The 15,635-nt window shown below is 37.2% G+C and overlaps 1 protein-coding gene and 1 long non-coding RNA gene across 3 annotated transcripts; both read right to left on the bottom strand.

Moving 5' to 3' along the window:
* Nucleotides 1–8,333: 8,333 nt before the first annotated feature.
* Nucleotides 8,334–9,706, bottom strand: LOC121268126. 2 transcript variants are annotated; one of them, XR_005941118.1, is made up of 3 exons: nucleotides 9,436–9,706; nucleotides 9,118–9,215; nucleotides 8,334–8,759 (listed from the first exon to the last, which is right to left on the bottom strand). It is a non-coding gene; the product is annotated as an uncharacterized LOC121268126 (long non-coding RNA). The 2 variants fall into 2 exon arrangements; XR_005941117.1 differs by lacking the exon at nucleotides 8,334–8,759 and adding an exon at nucleotides 8,771–8,844 and having other exon boundaries at nucleotides 9,436–9,705.
* A 2,183-nt stretch (nucleotides 9,707–11,889) lies between these two features.
* Nucleotides 11,890–15,124, bottom strand: LOC121268455 (CASP-like protein 2B2). The gene is made up of 3 exons (XM_041172745.1): nucleotides 14,342–15,124; nucleotides 14,076–14,208; nucleotides 11,890–12,308 (listed from the first exon to the last, which is right to left on the bottom strand). Exons 1-3 carry the CDS (start codon nucleotides 14,563–14,565, stop codon nucleotides 12,057–12,059), a joined length of 609 nt encoding a protein of 202 aa, XP_041028679.1. The 5' UTR covers nucleotides 14,566–15,124; the 3' UTR covers nucleotides 11,890–12,056.
* Between the last annotated feature and the right edge of the window lie 511 nt (nucleotides 15,125–15,635).

Raw genomic sequence — 15,635 nt, 5'->3', positions numbered from 1 at the left:
GGGCTATAAAGATATATAGGTTGAAGATCTGTGCACACATCTCTTTATGACTTCTGACATGTGGGTATGTAATCAGATTTTTGCAGTTATTACTTGATTTTGTTTATTTATTTAAGTTGATTTGTAATTCTATAAGCTCGAATAATTGGTTTTTTGGTTGATTTGTGAGATTTTTCTCAACTATAAGTTTGTTTTTGTTTTTTTTTTTTTTGGATTTGTAAGATTTATAACTTTACTTTGTATGATTGTTTTGGAGTTAGACGAGGTGGTTGAACGGTGATGGCGCTAATCTACCACCCGTCATCCGAACAGGGCATTTTGCTTTTATTTGGATTTGTAAAATTTATAAATTTACTTTATGTCATTGTTTTGGTGTTAGACAAGGTGGTCGGACAGTGATGGCGCTAATCTACCACCTGTCATCCAAACAGGGCACCTACCGATGGGGCCCCCCCTCTCCCAAGGTCAATGCGGTGGGTGACGAAGTCTGAGACCACGCTTCTAGGGAGCGGGTTGCATCCCTAATGGAGACTAATTTTGCAAAATGGTTGTAAAAGCCCTTATGCCTATTTCTCTCTCTAATTTTTGTGCGATATAAAAAAAATACATAATCATATAGTTTTTAGTGAGTTAATTAGAATGGGTAAACACATTTTCTCAACTTCTTTCAGCTACATAAGAATGTAAGAGGCAAGGTAAACCACACAAATAATAATAATAATAATAGAGAATGCGAATAACAATATAAAAATTTTAACAATACTTATTTTAATTTTTTATAAACATATATATATCAGTTAGATAAAAACAATAAAATAGTATATTAAACTTGTAATTTTATAACAACTTCAAGATAATTTCGTCTCTTAATAGCCTGTCATAAAAAAAAATCATTTCCAAACATTAAGGATAAATTAACAAAATATTAATCTACAACAGCAACAAATATCACTAACAACAATGATATAAAAACAAAAAATGAATTAACTCTCTCTAACAAATAAAAATAATGTACAAATATCATTATCAACTGTAAGAATGTACAGCGGAAAAATACCTCAAGCTCAGCTTATAAAATTACTCTACAAGTTTCTCCAGATTGACAAATCCCAAGCTTTTCCTCTTATTGGCAAAGTGTACTACGTAGTATAAAATTAGAGTAACACTTAACAAATCCACAACCTAAATATCTTATCAAGAGAGAACAAAAAGAGAGAGCTTTTTGTGTATTTCAGATGATGTCAAAACCAAACTGAGGTGGACTATTTACTATACACACGGCTGGCCTTTTTACACTGCAATCAAATTGCAGCCGTTGCAAGCTGCAACAGCTTGTAACGTTTGGCATTAAGCCATCCGTTACATGTAGAGTAAAGATTGACATACGTTACTCTAGGCATAAAGGGAGGGGGTCAGCCCACGTGGGCGCCCCTCCATCCCTCTAGCTAACATCTCCCACTCGCACACAGTGGACATGACCCCAGGTCTGCATCTCTCTAATATTCTTAATCTTATTCATACAAATAAATAGGTCGTGCGACCACCAAGCACATACGTAGAAAGGTGGGAGTACATACACCAAATCTCCCTCAGAGAAAACCAGCATAATAACATCCCTAAAGTGTCTGGTCATGTCTTAGACTCATTCGATTGCATCAAGATCAAGCATTTTCGAACCCTCTTGAGTTAAAAAACTCATAACAATGCTTGACCACCTCCAAATCATTTCAATGTGTTCACAAGCTTTAGCCGCTACCAAAATGTAGCATCATAGTTTGACATCAGCAAATACTATCGAAGATACGATATCGGAGAGTCTTCCCTTTGCACTCATATCACTAAATTTTGGTCGAACCGCTGTCCCAGCAATGCCTCTTTAGACCATATCAATCATGGTCATAGACAACATGTCAAAGTAGTAGACATCACAACCTCCATCTCGTGATATAGTTAAAAGTAAATGACATTTAAAAATTGAGACTCACACAGTGAGAAAGTGGGGAACCTTTTACTCACTTACTCATATAGTCGTATAAGCACATGTGGTATGAAACACATGTTACGGTAGATTTTTCTTTCTCAAATAGCATATGTCTATCTCAACACCGTACAGATCTTAGTCTAGTCGCTCGTTAAACGTCTAACCCGAATTCCTCTATTTGCATGCCTCCAATGCGTTAAAGATGATCTTGCATCTGGCTAACTACAGGCTACATGGATGGTGGGTAACACATGCATAGTCCTCTCAATGGACCTCATCTTAGCTCCTACTAAGGCGACATATATTTGTGTCAACCAACTTATCCCTTTGGAAAAGTACCTAGGGACACAATGTCTCATCTCTACTCGCTACTCAAGCATTAGAGGCGATCACTCGTGTGAGTGAGGCGATCACTCGTGTGAGTGAGCCGATCTTAGCCTGTTGACATATCTTGTGTGTATTAGAAAAAAAAAATACAATAAAAAACTGAATCATATTGTATTAATATCTCAAAGGAAAGATTACATCTCAATGTCATTTAAAACACAAATTACATTTACAGTCTACGCAGTCCTAGATTCCTAACATGAGCCTCAAAGACATCTCTTGCTATAGGCTTCGTTAAGGAATCAGCAACTACGCGACTCGTAGAAAGGTGTTTCAGAACCACTTCCTTTTGCACTATCATGTCTCTGATGTAGTGATATCTGATATCTATGTATTTGGTTCTTCCATGATACTTTGAGTCCTTAGCATATGCGAGAACTGCCATGCTATCACAGAATATTGTCACCAGATCTGAAGTATCCATGCCAATATCTAAATGCTTGAGGAACCTCCAAAACCAAACAACTTCTTAAATTGCTACAGAACAAGTTGTATTCTGCATCCATGGTGGATAAAGGCTATACATGGTTGTTTCTTACTGAATGGCGTCTTTGTTGAGCAGAAAGACATACCCAGTGGTTGATTTGCGCTCATTTAGGTCGCTGCCCGAATCGGGATCATTGTAACCTCTTAGCTACAAATCTGAACCCTGATAGCACAGCACATAGTTTGCAGTTCCCTTGAGATATCGCATAATCCTTTTGACTGCTTTCCTGTGAGCCAATCCGAGGTTAGATTGGAATCTACTCACTAAGCCAACTGCATAGCATATGTCAGGCTGAGTACACATCATTGCATACATCAGACTACCCACATCATTAGCATAAGGGACACGGGTCATCTTTTCCTTTTCTCTTTGAGTCTTAAGATACAACTCTTTAGATAAGTTCTCGCTTCTTGCAACAGGGGTGTCAATGGGTTTACATCCATTCATTAGGAAGCGCTCGAGGACTTTCTTTATGTAAGTCTGTTTGGATAAACACAAAAGTCTCTTTGAGCGATCTCTGTAGATTTTAACTCCTAGAACGTATTCTGCCTCACCCATATCCTTCATCTCAAAATTGAAGAATAACCACTCTTTTGTGGCGACTATCAACCCTTTATCATTTCCAGCTAGTAGTATATTGTCAACAGGATCATTGTAAACCCATTCGCTAGAATGGCTCGATGGAATCTGATGTACCATTGTCTAGATGATTGCTTTAAGCCATATATAGATCGTTTGAGTTTGCACACTTTGCGCTCTTGACCTTTGACCACAAAACCCGTTGGTTGATCCATATAGATCTTCTCATCTAGTTCTCCATTGAGAAATGTTGTCTTAACGCCCATCTGGTAGAGTTCCAAATCCATATTTGCTACTATAGCTAGAATCAGGCGAATTGAGGTAAACATCACCACTGGTGATAATGTTTCCTCATAGTCTATACCCTCCTGTTGAGTATATCATTTCGCCACTAAGCGAGCTTTGTATGCCATGTCGGTAGATTAACCAGATCTCATACCTGATTAGTCTTCATAGACTCAATCTCATCATTAAGAGTTTTCATCCACTCATCTTTAGTAGAAGATGAGAGAGCCTCATGAATTGTCCTAGGCTCATCATTATCATGCGGTACCATAAAAGCTTCCCCTTCAATCTCAAAACGACGACGGTGAATACTTTCAAGTGTACTTCTACGCGGCTGAAGTTGTTGTGATTGATTGACAAGTGGTGTGCTCCTACTGGGATCAAATCCTTTTTATAATTTGTAGGAGCCTGAAGAATTTCTTCCTCATTCTCAACTAAATTCCTTGGAGCACTTTCCTCTTGTTCCACAATCTCATGAAGTTCTAAACCCTTATCAACCTCACATCTACTTGGAAACTCATCTCCAATGAAATCCACATCTCGTGACTCAATCTCAGTCACACTTCCATCAGATTGTTCGCTTATTAACACATACCCTTTAGAGTGTTCTGAGTACCTTATAATGATATACTTCTTCCCTTTAGGGCCTAACTTCTCATGCTTATGAGAGAGATAGTGAACAAAACCCGTTGAACCTCATGGCCGCAAGTTACTCAAAGTGGGTTTCTCGCCGATCCATAGTTCATATGGGGTGGAAGTTACTGATTTGGAGGGCACTCGGTTAAAAATGTAGGCAGCAGTCAAAAGTGCATCCCCCAAAAAGAAATTGGTAAGTTTGCTTGCGCATCATTGACCTAACTATTTCAAGCAGTGTTCGATTTCTCCTTTCCGTCACGCCATTTTGCTGCGGTGTACTCGGCATCGTCAACTGTCTTTTAATTCCTTTTTCATCACAAAGCCTTTTAAATTGCTCAGAGAGATATTCTCGTCCTCAGTCAATTCTTAGAGTTTTTAAACTCTTGTCTAACTGATTCTCAACCATTCTTAGATATCGCCTAAAACATTCCAATGCTTCGGACTTATGGGAGATTAAGTAGATATGACCGTAAAGTGAAAAATCATCTATAAATGTAATGAAGTAGACATCTCCGTGTCTTGCCCTCACACTCATTGGACCACAGATGTCTGAGTGGATTAGTTGTAGTGGAAAAGATGCCCTAGTGGCTTTTCCAAACGGTTTGCTCTTAGTTTTTCCCATTAGACAATGTTCACATGTGGGCAAGATGACCTTAACGAGATTGCATATAAGGCATTCTCTAGCTAATCGAGTCATTCTATCTTACCCTATATGGTCAAACCTAGCATGCCATTTATATGAATCCAAATTATCAGATGTAGAAAGAAAAACAATAGAATCATTTATATTTGAATAATCCAAATTCAATATCATGAAACCGTCTTGAAGCAAAGCATTACAATAAAACACATGGCCAAAATAAAAGGAAACATAATTGTTTTCAAATACAATTCGAAAAACAAGTCTTAATAGAGTGACTATAAAAAGTAAGTTTCGTCATATCTCGGGAGCGTATAGCACATTGTAGAGAAAAAGAGTGCGGCCATCCTGCAAATCCAGCTTGTAGATACCAAGTCTCAGTACCTCCACGCTAGCTCCATTCCCCACCTTGATATCATAGCTCCCAACTGGAATCCGGCGATACTCCACAAATCCGACTCTGTCTCGCGCTATGTGTTCGGTCGCTCCTGAATCAACAATCCACACAGGATAGGAGTGAGCAACCATCACATGGCTAGTTACAAAAACAATGCGAGAAAAGTCAGAGCGTATCTTCTTCGACTCAGTGCAGTCACGAGCGAAGTGATCATTCTTTCCACAGTTGAAGCACTCTAATTTTGACTTGTTCTTCCCGCGCTTGCCCCTCTTACTGTGCTGAGAAGTTCCTGACACCTTCGTAATTTGTCTAGCAGCTACCCCATTCTTGGACTTCTTGAGCTTAGACCTTGATGCCTTACGCAAACCAGAATCAGTTACATAGGCTGTATGATTGGGCTTAGCAACCTCTAGGCGCTCAACCTCCAATTCCAAGTGACACAAGATATCATCAAAGTCTTTGATATTCTCGTTATGCATCAGGTTCTAGCTCATATTCTCCCAAGAATTCAATAGTGATCTTATCACTGCCTGGACTTGCTGTTCATCAGTCAGGCTATTTCCTGCCGACTTAAGTTCGCGGATCATGGTCGACATAGCCCATCTTGTAGGAGTCAAACCTCATGGTTAATCCACGCAACCTAGTGGCTGAAGTTCCATCAAACTTCAACTTCAAAGCTTCCCACATGCTTTGGGCAGTGTCATAGATCTCGAATTCACACGTTAGATCATTGTGCATGCTGCTTAACATGATTATGCGCACGCACCGACTTTTCTTAGCCCATTGAGTATAAGCTAATTGATCTATCTTGTGTTGTTCCGAGGTCCATTCCTCGGGCTCAGTAAGGGAGTGAGATAAGACTTCCAAGACCTCTTGCTCGCTCATCTAAGACATATTGGATCTTGCGATGTCAAATGTCGTAGTTCTCCCCATCCAATTTCTCCTTTTTGTTTAAATCGACAACTATACTCTTGGATGTCATTTCACTACAGTACACAAAGAATGGATATTACACACACACCTAAGAAATCTGCCGCGTCATCCAAGCTAGAAAAAGAATAATTTAAACATGTCGCAAGATTAAAAAATCGCTAGGCTTCAGAATCATCTCTTGCGCCACAATATCCAATTATTAAATTTTGTAACCTAATTCCCGTGCAAATTTAAAAAAAAAATATGGGAGAATTAATCATTATAAATCTCAATTATACTCCCAGTATCTTAAGTAGTCATCTAGCCCTAGTCACCTGTAAAGACATAACCTATTAAAATTGTAGTAACCTTTTGGGCCAGTCTACAAGGACAGCTACTCCAACCACAGCAACATGTTGGGCCAGTCTACAAAGATGGTTCATATAAGACCATTACAGTTCATTTTTCTTGTTCCATCAGTGCATTTACAGTTCTTACTAGAGTCACCATGGTCTTTTGGCTATACAGTGCATTTACAGTTCTTACTGGGGTCACTGCAATTCTTTCAGCCTATCATTTACACTGACAATTCTAACTAAGACTACTTAGTGGAAATTATTATATTTTATCATTAAAGACTAATGTATAAACATTCAAGCCTAACATTCATAGATGATAAAATAATCACATATCCACATGTTCAATTCACATATACACGTAATCACATTTAATCTAAAAAATTAAATAAAAGATCACATGTAATATTACATAATGGAATAATAATAAAAAATGAATATAACCATATATTCACATGTAATCACATTTAATCTAAAACATTAAATAAAAGATCACATGTAATATAACAATATATCTAAGCATATATTAAATCATGCAAACAACATTTTTTTTTAAAAAAGAAACGAAATAAATGTATAACAAATATATTTAAAACCCTCACCTAAACCAAAGGTAAGTCGCAACCCAGTGGTGCGCGCTACCTTTGACCAGTGGTCTTGAGTTCGAGTCTCACGGTTGTCATTTTCATCCCCTTCTTTTAATTTTGTATTTAAAATAAAATAGGCTCAAACAAGGTTGGGCTTCGAAAAATGGCCCAGACCTTTTTTTTTTTTTTTTTTTCTAAAAACACAGAAGGGCCAAATGGCCCAGCCCATATCTCTTTAAAAAAAAAAAAGTGGGCCAAAGGGCTTAAGCCCAGCCCGTGTAAAAAAAACCAGAAGACTATTGTCTTCTTCAACCTTCAAAATTGGTACTGTGAACAGTACCACAAAAACACAGTGGCTTGAAGCCACCGAGACTGGGCTGGACGGCAGAGCACTCACCGAAGTGCTCTGAACACCGTGGGCTGCTCCACACGATGCGCGCGGCGCCCCCAAGGTGTGCGCGGCACAGCTGGGTGCGCGCAGAGCGGCACCCCCCAAGGTGCGCGCAGCACCTCCAATGGCCTTTTTTTTGTTTTTTAAATCCAGATAAAAAGAATAGGAAAAAAAATGACACCCAGACAAATATCAAGCATATGCGAGAAAAATTATAAACTGGAAGCAACTTTAAGAAAAGCTCTAATACCAATGTAAGAATGCACAGCGAAAAAATACCTCAAGCTCAGCTTATAAAATTGCTCCACAAGTTTCTCCAGATTGACAAATCCCAAACGTTTCCTCTTAGTGGTGAAGTGTACTACATAGTATAAAACTAAAGTAACACTTAACAAATCTACAACCTAAATATCTTATCAAGAGAGAACAAAAAGAGAGAGCTTTTTGTGTATTTCAGATGATGCCAAAACCAAACTGAGGTGGACTATTTATAGTCCACCAACATAAGGCTAGCCATTACACTGCAATCAAATTGCAGCTGTTGCAAGTTGCAACAGCTTGTAATGTTTGGCATTAAGCCATCCGTTACAAGTCAAGTAACATATAGCTTACTCTAGATATAAAGGGAGGGGGTCAGCCCACGTGGATGCCCCCTCCTTCCCTCTTGCTAACATCAACTTTCGAGAAAAATTCATTTGTGCATTATTCCATTTTCATTTTAATCTTATATATACTATGACATTTTCTAAACACTCAAGTTTTATTTCTAGAGGCAAATAATGCCTATGATGAAACTATTGAGTCTCGTCTAGATGATAATAATATGAAAAGATGATGAGATGATGGAAGAAAAAATTAAAACAATGGTTGCATTCATTTCACATACGAACACAGAGGTTGTGGGGTGGCAAAGGAAAGGAACTGTGGCAAATCATTAATGTCAAAATAAGCATCCTATTACTTTCACTTACAATGTTGTACGCAATTTTAGTAACAAGCATGATGGAAGCCACTGAAGCATGGTTGTTTCACACTCTTAACTGGATACCCAACAGTGGCCAAATCACGCACATGATGTTCAATAATCTCGGTGTGAGTCCCACCGCGTGATAGCTTAGGACCTGGAAGGATTACAAAGAAAAATTCAAAATCGTATGGACTCAACGAATACGTTCTCATTGAAGGGTGTGGATGAGCTGAATATTCCTAGCCAAGGGCCCAAGAGGATAAGCCAAACCAAAAAAGAATTAGAAGTGGATTTGCATTAAAATTGCAAAATCAATATACCCCCGTGGAGAATTATAAACACATATGAATCAATTTTCACTAGAAAGATCGGGGGAAAAGAAAAAGTAAAACAATGATTGCATTCGATTCAGATACGAATTTATTTGAAGATATAGAGAAAACAAAAAACAAAACTAAAGATACATTGCAAATCATTAGTGTTAAAATTTCCCCCCTATCACCTTCACTTACATATAAACCGCAGAGGCCTTGGAGATCAACGATCGCAGTGGGTATGCCTTGCCGTGAGAAATCTTTGAGGTGCTTCTCACTGCCGAATAGCTGAGGACCTGGTGAGATCACAAAGAAACATTAAAATCGTGTAGACTCAAAGGAATACGTTCACAAACAAGGGTGTGGGCTGAATCTTAACTAAGAGAGAGAACCGGGCAAGAAAAACCTAGCTAGCAAAAGAACAAGAAGCACATGCCCAATTCGAAAAGGAGAAGAGAGAGGGGAATTCTTTAATCCCGAGCAGACAAAACGGAGGAGAGAAAAAGGCGTGCATACCGTAAATCTTTAATTCGAGCAGACAAATGACTTCGTGCTCGAGCTCGTCTAATTTCAATGATTCTCACGACCTTAGCTCATACTAGAACTCATCGCTACCATTGAAAACCATTAATCAAGAGGCAATGTTTCGCACCAGAAGACACCGATTGAGCAAAATCGAGGGCAAAGACTAAGCCGAGGCAGGGCAAAGAGGAATTCCACCGGAAGTCTCTCTCTCCATTCAAATGGTGAACGATTTCACCATCTGGATACTTTGGGGTTTTCTGTTTTACCGTTACTGGAATGTTCGGCGCTTTACTTTTCAAAATCTTTGAAGTTCAAATTGGAAAATGGGAAGAAAAGAACGGCTATAAACGGTGTTTTATTTTAAAATATAAATATTTAAACGGTGTTACAACGGAAAGAATGGCTACATTTCTTTTTCTTTTTCTTTTTTCCTTATAAATTGATTAACAAATCCACATATGGAAATATAAAAATAAAAAGATAAAGAAAAATGCTAAGTGTATTTAAGAAAAATTTATAAAAAACTTAATTCTCCACATGTTAACTATAATTAAAATTTTAATTTTAATTTTAAAAAAATAACAAAATGAGTCATATACGTAAAATTATAATTATATATAGCAAGTACTCAGGACGTAAAATTGTGGATTGTAGATTTAGCTTATAAGCTCTTCACACCTTACTTCTTGTTATAAGATTAATTAGACCAAATTAGGTTTTGTATCATAAAAATATTGAGTGCCCTTATTTAAGGTTCAACTGTTAAGCTCAAATAATAATAAGTTAGAGGACATAATTTAATTATTTGATTCTAATGATATGTGTGTATATATTTAATTCACAATGCAGATTATTATAACTTTTGGTAGTTTAAAGTGAATGTTGCAAAATAAATATTGTTGATTTAACACAATTGTAGAGTGTTCTAAATTCAAATCCAGAGTTTTTAAAAACGTTGACAAGTGCTCAAGATCATTTCAACTGGTGGTTTTAATCAGTTAGTACATTCTTTTTAATTACTCTTTGAATTTATTCTAGTTGAGAAATAATCAATCTATAAAAATAAATCTCATAAAAATAAATTCATAAATTAATGTAATTTGATATGACAAGTCAGATTATAAAATTCATTTTACATCATTTCAAAATGCTAGATTTTGTACTATGTGTGCAGCCTAACTATAATCAATATAATACAATGAAGCTCCAACATCTGATTCGTCAAAACATGTTTTACTTGCACTCATGCTTTCAATTAAGCTTCTACTCCTAATATTTATTTCTTATACATATACATTTTTATTCATTTCGTCCATCACACAATTAAACATATGATTTTCTATCATTTTACTATAATTTAAAAATTATTACATTTCATTATTTTGGTTCTTTAATGTAAGATTACATATTGGTAAGCTAAGCTGTTAAACTAAGTGAAAACTCTGTTTTTTGTTATTTTTGTAAGCATTTTGTTACCATAGCTGCATAAAACATGGAAGTCTCCCATAAGATATAGGAGCTGTTGGGCGGACCCCGCATCCAGTACATTTGTGCCGCCCCTGCATGGGCTTGGGATGGGCAATCAGCCCAGCCCAAGTGGACGGGCATTTAAACAGAAAGGATATGCGGGTGGGACTACCCACCAACCTGAGTTTTACTTGCCCGCTCAAGATACCCTAGTATAAAAAAAAAAGAGTAAAAGAATCCAAATTTCATTGAAACTCATTTGGATAATGAGTCGAGATAATTTTAGATAAATTAAATAAAATATTATTAAAATATTATTATTTTTTAATATTATTATTATTTTACAATTTAAAAAAATTAAATTGTTAATTATATGTTATATGAAAATTTAAAAAAATTATAATTATGAGATGAGATAAAATGAATTGAGAGTATTTTTATATCTAAACAGATAATGGAATAAGCATGTCATGTGACATGAACCTGTGAAATAAATATGTAGGTTAGGGTCAAGAGAGGACTAGGGGAGGACTTCGTAGAAAGGAAGCAGAGAGGGCTTTTTCTTTCCCTCTCAGGAAGGACAGAGGGTTGAGGGAGGAGGAGCCTTCAAGAGCCTACCAGAACATATCGGACATCATCTGGAGCATTGTAGTTTTGGATGGGTTCCTTGTGGTTTTGCAACCTCAATCCAAGAAAAGGAGTTTGAGTCGGAATTTTTTATTTTTATTTTTTCACAAAACAGACGCTAAGCGATCAAATATATTCATCCTCACCAAATCTTCCATGCCTCTTATACAAAACTGATATCATACATGGATCATTTCACATCCATATCAGTTCATGTCTTCTTCGTGATCTTTTAAATCGCTTTCTAGCACAAGATTCTGCTCAACTTAGATATATTCTTAAATGGCCATTTTCCCAATTCAGTACAGGTACCCTTTTTTGGGTCTTTGAATGAACCAAAACACAAACGAGTTTATGGAAACAACTGCCTAAAGGCTACAATTATTGTAGTATTTGAAGAGAGTAACGAGACTTTACATCGGTAGCATCCAGAATTTGCCTCCAAGTTACAAAATTATTTGGGCAATGGCTGAAAGAGTAGTGATAATTCAAACACTTACATCAGACGATTTTTAAACCTACCACCTTGCTCTGCTCCTGCCCTTGGTGCCACTGTACAAGCGGAACAGACTGAAAGCAGACATACAAGACAGAACCACCATGCTCAGGCTAACTAATATCGCACTTGCTACTCCCTCTCCCACTTGGTTACAGAACTTCCCATACATATTGCATATCTTCATCCATTGCAGTTCTGGCTGGCCCCACTTTGCAAGTGTTGCAGATTGTGTAGCAGCGGCCACTGCAGATACGGTCGTGTATGCCATTACCTGCCCGAACAAGATAACATTGACAAAATGACATAATAAGTATGCAATTTTCTTTCTCTGCCCACTTGAATAGAGAAGTGCTTTCTCCAATTTCAAATGAACAATATACTACAACTTAGCATCAAATTGATCACACCCTCACTTATTTTATACGAGACTACATAATGCAAATTATCTACTGCTAAAATTTTGTCATAGGAGTCGGCAAACAAATGAATTACCCTTCTCTACGTAGCAGCACCAGTTGGCAAGTGAAAAATTTGTTGATGCAAGCCCAGCAGAAAATAAGAAAATTTCTTTTCTTTTCTCTCTTACCAAATGTGTGGTATATGGATGATGAGTATAAGAACTCAATTAGTTTAAGAAGAATAAAACAAAAAATAAAATAAAAATAAGTGTGACGTGTGAGGATGATGAGTAGCAAAGTTCAGAAAATAATAATTAGGAGGTCAGCCAAATATTGTAGACAAGCCTAGACCACATATCTTGCTGGCTGTTCTATCTGCAGTCATGATTCCCAACCAAAACAGTTCTACAAGTATTTATGACATCACATTCTCTACTTGTGAATTATTGGTCTGAAAACTATACAATAGAATAGAACATCCAAAGCTTCTTCTCACACCTAGTCAAGTCCATCAGAGTCAGTCTCACCAATTTTTTCTCAGAGAAGAACACTAACTGAGATCATGAACAAAATAGCCTGGCTCCATTTATTTCACATTTTAAATGCTACCAAGGGAATAAGAGCCATCAGTTCCGGCCATGGTTGGGATTGAATTGGTTAGAAGCAGCTTGGCTAGCCAGGGAGTCTTCAATCCTGATCATTACGTCTGTGCCAATTTGCACCTTCACGAGAGTCAAATGAAAGGACCCAAAATTTGCTGATATTTTATCTCATGGACATCTCCCTGGTTGTAAGAATTAGTGGACTGTTGTAAAGGTGACAAGAAGAGACGTGCAGGGACATGGTCTGAGACTCTTTGAGTAAGAATGCAAGCTACTCTCATGCCATTTGTAACATGGCATTCATGCAGCAGGTATAGACAAAAATTATTCAGGGACCAAAATCTATTTACGGCGTCGCATTAGAAAGTTGTACTGTTTTCAAAAATACATTTGAGCCATTGGAAAAATATGGAGGATTAAGACCTTTCAATTTCATAAATTGTTGGTTTGGATATTAATCTTCGCAAATAAAAGAAAAGCCCCATTTTCAGCCTCGTACATTAAGAAAACACGGGAACCCTGTATATTAGCACACACTCAATTTTGTTTCGGTATTTATCTTCCAAATCATTCCAAAAAAAATATTACTTTTTGGGATAAATAGCTAAATGTAATTTTGGTGATATTGGAGTGATATTCAGCATTAAACACAACATGAAATTTGGAAAATCTTGAATTACAGTATGTCATTGCAATTTGCCATCGTAATGATTAAAGCACCAATGTAATCACAGAGGGTTTGCTTCTACTCTCAACTGGGGAAAATGAAATAGCTAATGATATTATCCTTATCAAACCAACCAAAGGACATTGATTATTGTTTCATTAGGCCGGATTAGTCCACACCTACGGGACAGTTCAAATCCCAGATCAATATATGCTATTTGTCAACATGGATAATGGCTTTATTGAAATCTTATTTGATATGAGGCATATGGATGTCTCAAGTGAAAATAAAATAAGAAATGCATAGAGTGTAGATTTTTCTTTTTGTCAGGAGAAAAGAGTCATAAAAAAGAAGTCCAGAATGCAATGTACCTGATCAACAGAGAAGATTGCCCAAGCCAAGGGCTTGCTGAACAGCACATTTCCTCTAACCATGCTCACAACGCATCTCAGCACCTGGGCCAACGAGTAGGCAGCAGCTATACCATTGACTATCACCAAAAACCTACACGGGGATGCAAAATGAAAGTTTTTCACAAAATCATGGGATAATCAGGACTATATTATGGTAAACCTGAGAGAGAGAGAGAGAGAGAGAGAGAGAGGGGGGGGGGGGGGGGTAGCATTTGAGATCTTACACAAGAGCTTTCATGTCTACAAATCTAGCTTTCTTCCGAATAGAGAAGATTTCTCTGACCTGGGTATCAGTCCCCACAAGAACAACTGCAAGAACTCCAAGACCACAAATCACACACCTCAGTACCAACTCTGCCACCCGCACCCTCCTATCAACAAGCCTCACATTTGTTACATGATACACTGGGACATTCCCTGGACTGACGCCAACACCCAAGTAACTCATCCTTCCCAAGACCCGCGATCAGAAGAGAGGAGGCGGAAGCGCAAGAGACAACCCTCACATGCACACCAAACCCCCAATCTGTACACAAACTGAAACCCCCACTAGCAGGAAAAACTTGAACTACTTAACTGCACAGACAACTGTTCGCTCTCCATTTATTTCATTTGTTAACTTCGCCTGTGTTCAGATTATAAAAAATAAAAAAATTAGCTTATATTTGGTGGTGGAGCTTAGTTCAGTTACTTTATGCCTGCCAAGTAGTCAAAGCTGGAGACTTTAGAAATGCATGACTTGAAGAGACGCAGGGTACCTCATCCTCCACTTTAAAGTGCATTTAATGGGGCCTTTTTTACTTTTTTCGCGCATTGAATGGGGGCACCAGTTTCACGCGTCTGGTTCTGCATTTGAGAATGTTTTATTCAAATTTTCTTTCTTTTTTTCTTCTCTGGGAATCTAGAGGCTACTAGATCGATGCAGAGATGTCTTCCTAAATAGGAGGAGCAAGAGCTGCAAGATAAGGTTTGGAGAGGAGCCTTGAATCTTCCAATCAATGAAGGCGGCGGTGAAATTAATGGTGTCGTATTTTTCTTTCCCATGGCAGAAAGGTTTTGGCTTATGTTCATCCCTCAAATTAAGATACAAGTTTATAAAACGGTATCACAATCATGCATTCAATTTTTTAAATTATACCTTTAAAAAAAATGAGATATATGATGAAGGTAAAGCAGCCATTGGGAAAGAAGAAATTATACACTCGATGAGAATCGTCCTGCTGTAAAACGTAGGAATGAAAAATATGACAATAATACGTGCGTCAATTTGGAAGAGAAGATGCACCCTACTCTTATTTTATAAGTTTTTTTTTACTACATTAAATATTTAATAAATATTATAAAATCTAGTTTATCGGACCCTAATTTTAAAATTGGATAAAAGCTAATAAAGATAAAAGGAGAATAAGATTTCAGAGAATCTGTGTATAATCTATAAATAATAATGAACTGTTTATGAATAATAGTAGAGTAATCTCTACTTCACTTACCAAACATAGTCTAAAGTGGGTCCTATGG

This window comes from Juglans microcarpa x Juglans regia, chromosome 5S, assembly GCF_004785595.1.
Source record: "Juglans microcarpa x Juglans regia isolate MS1-56 chromosome 5S, Jm3101_v1.0, whole genome shotgun sequence".
Classification (NCBI taxonomy): domain Eukaryota; kingdom Viridiplantae; phylum Streptophyta; class Magnoliopsida; order Fagales; family Juglandaceae; genus Juglans; species Juglans microcarpa x Juglans regia.
Note: the sequence above shows the minus strand (reverse complement) of the source record. Positions and strands in the feature narration are given on the sequence as shown.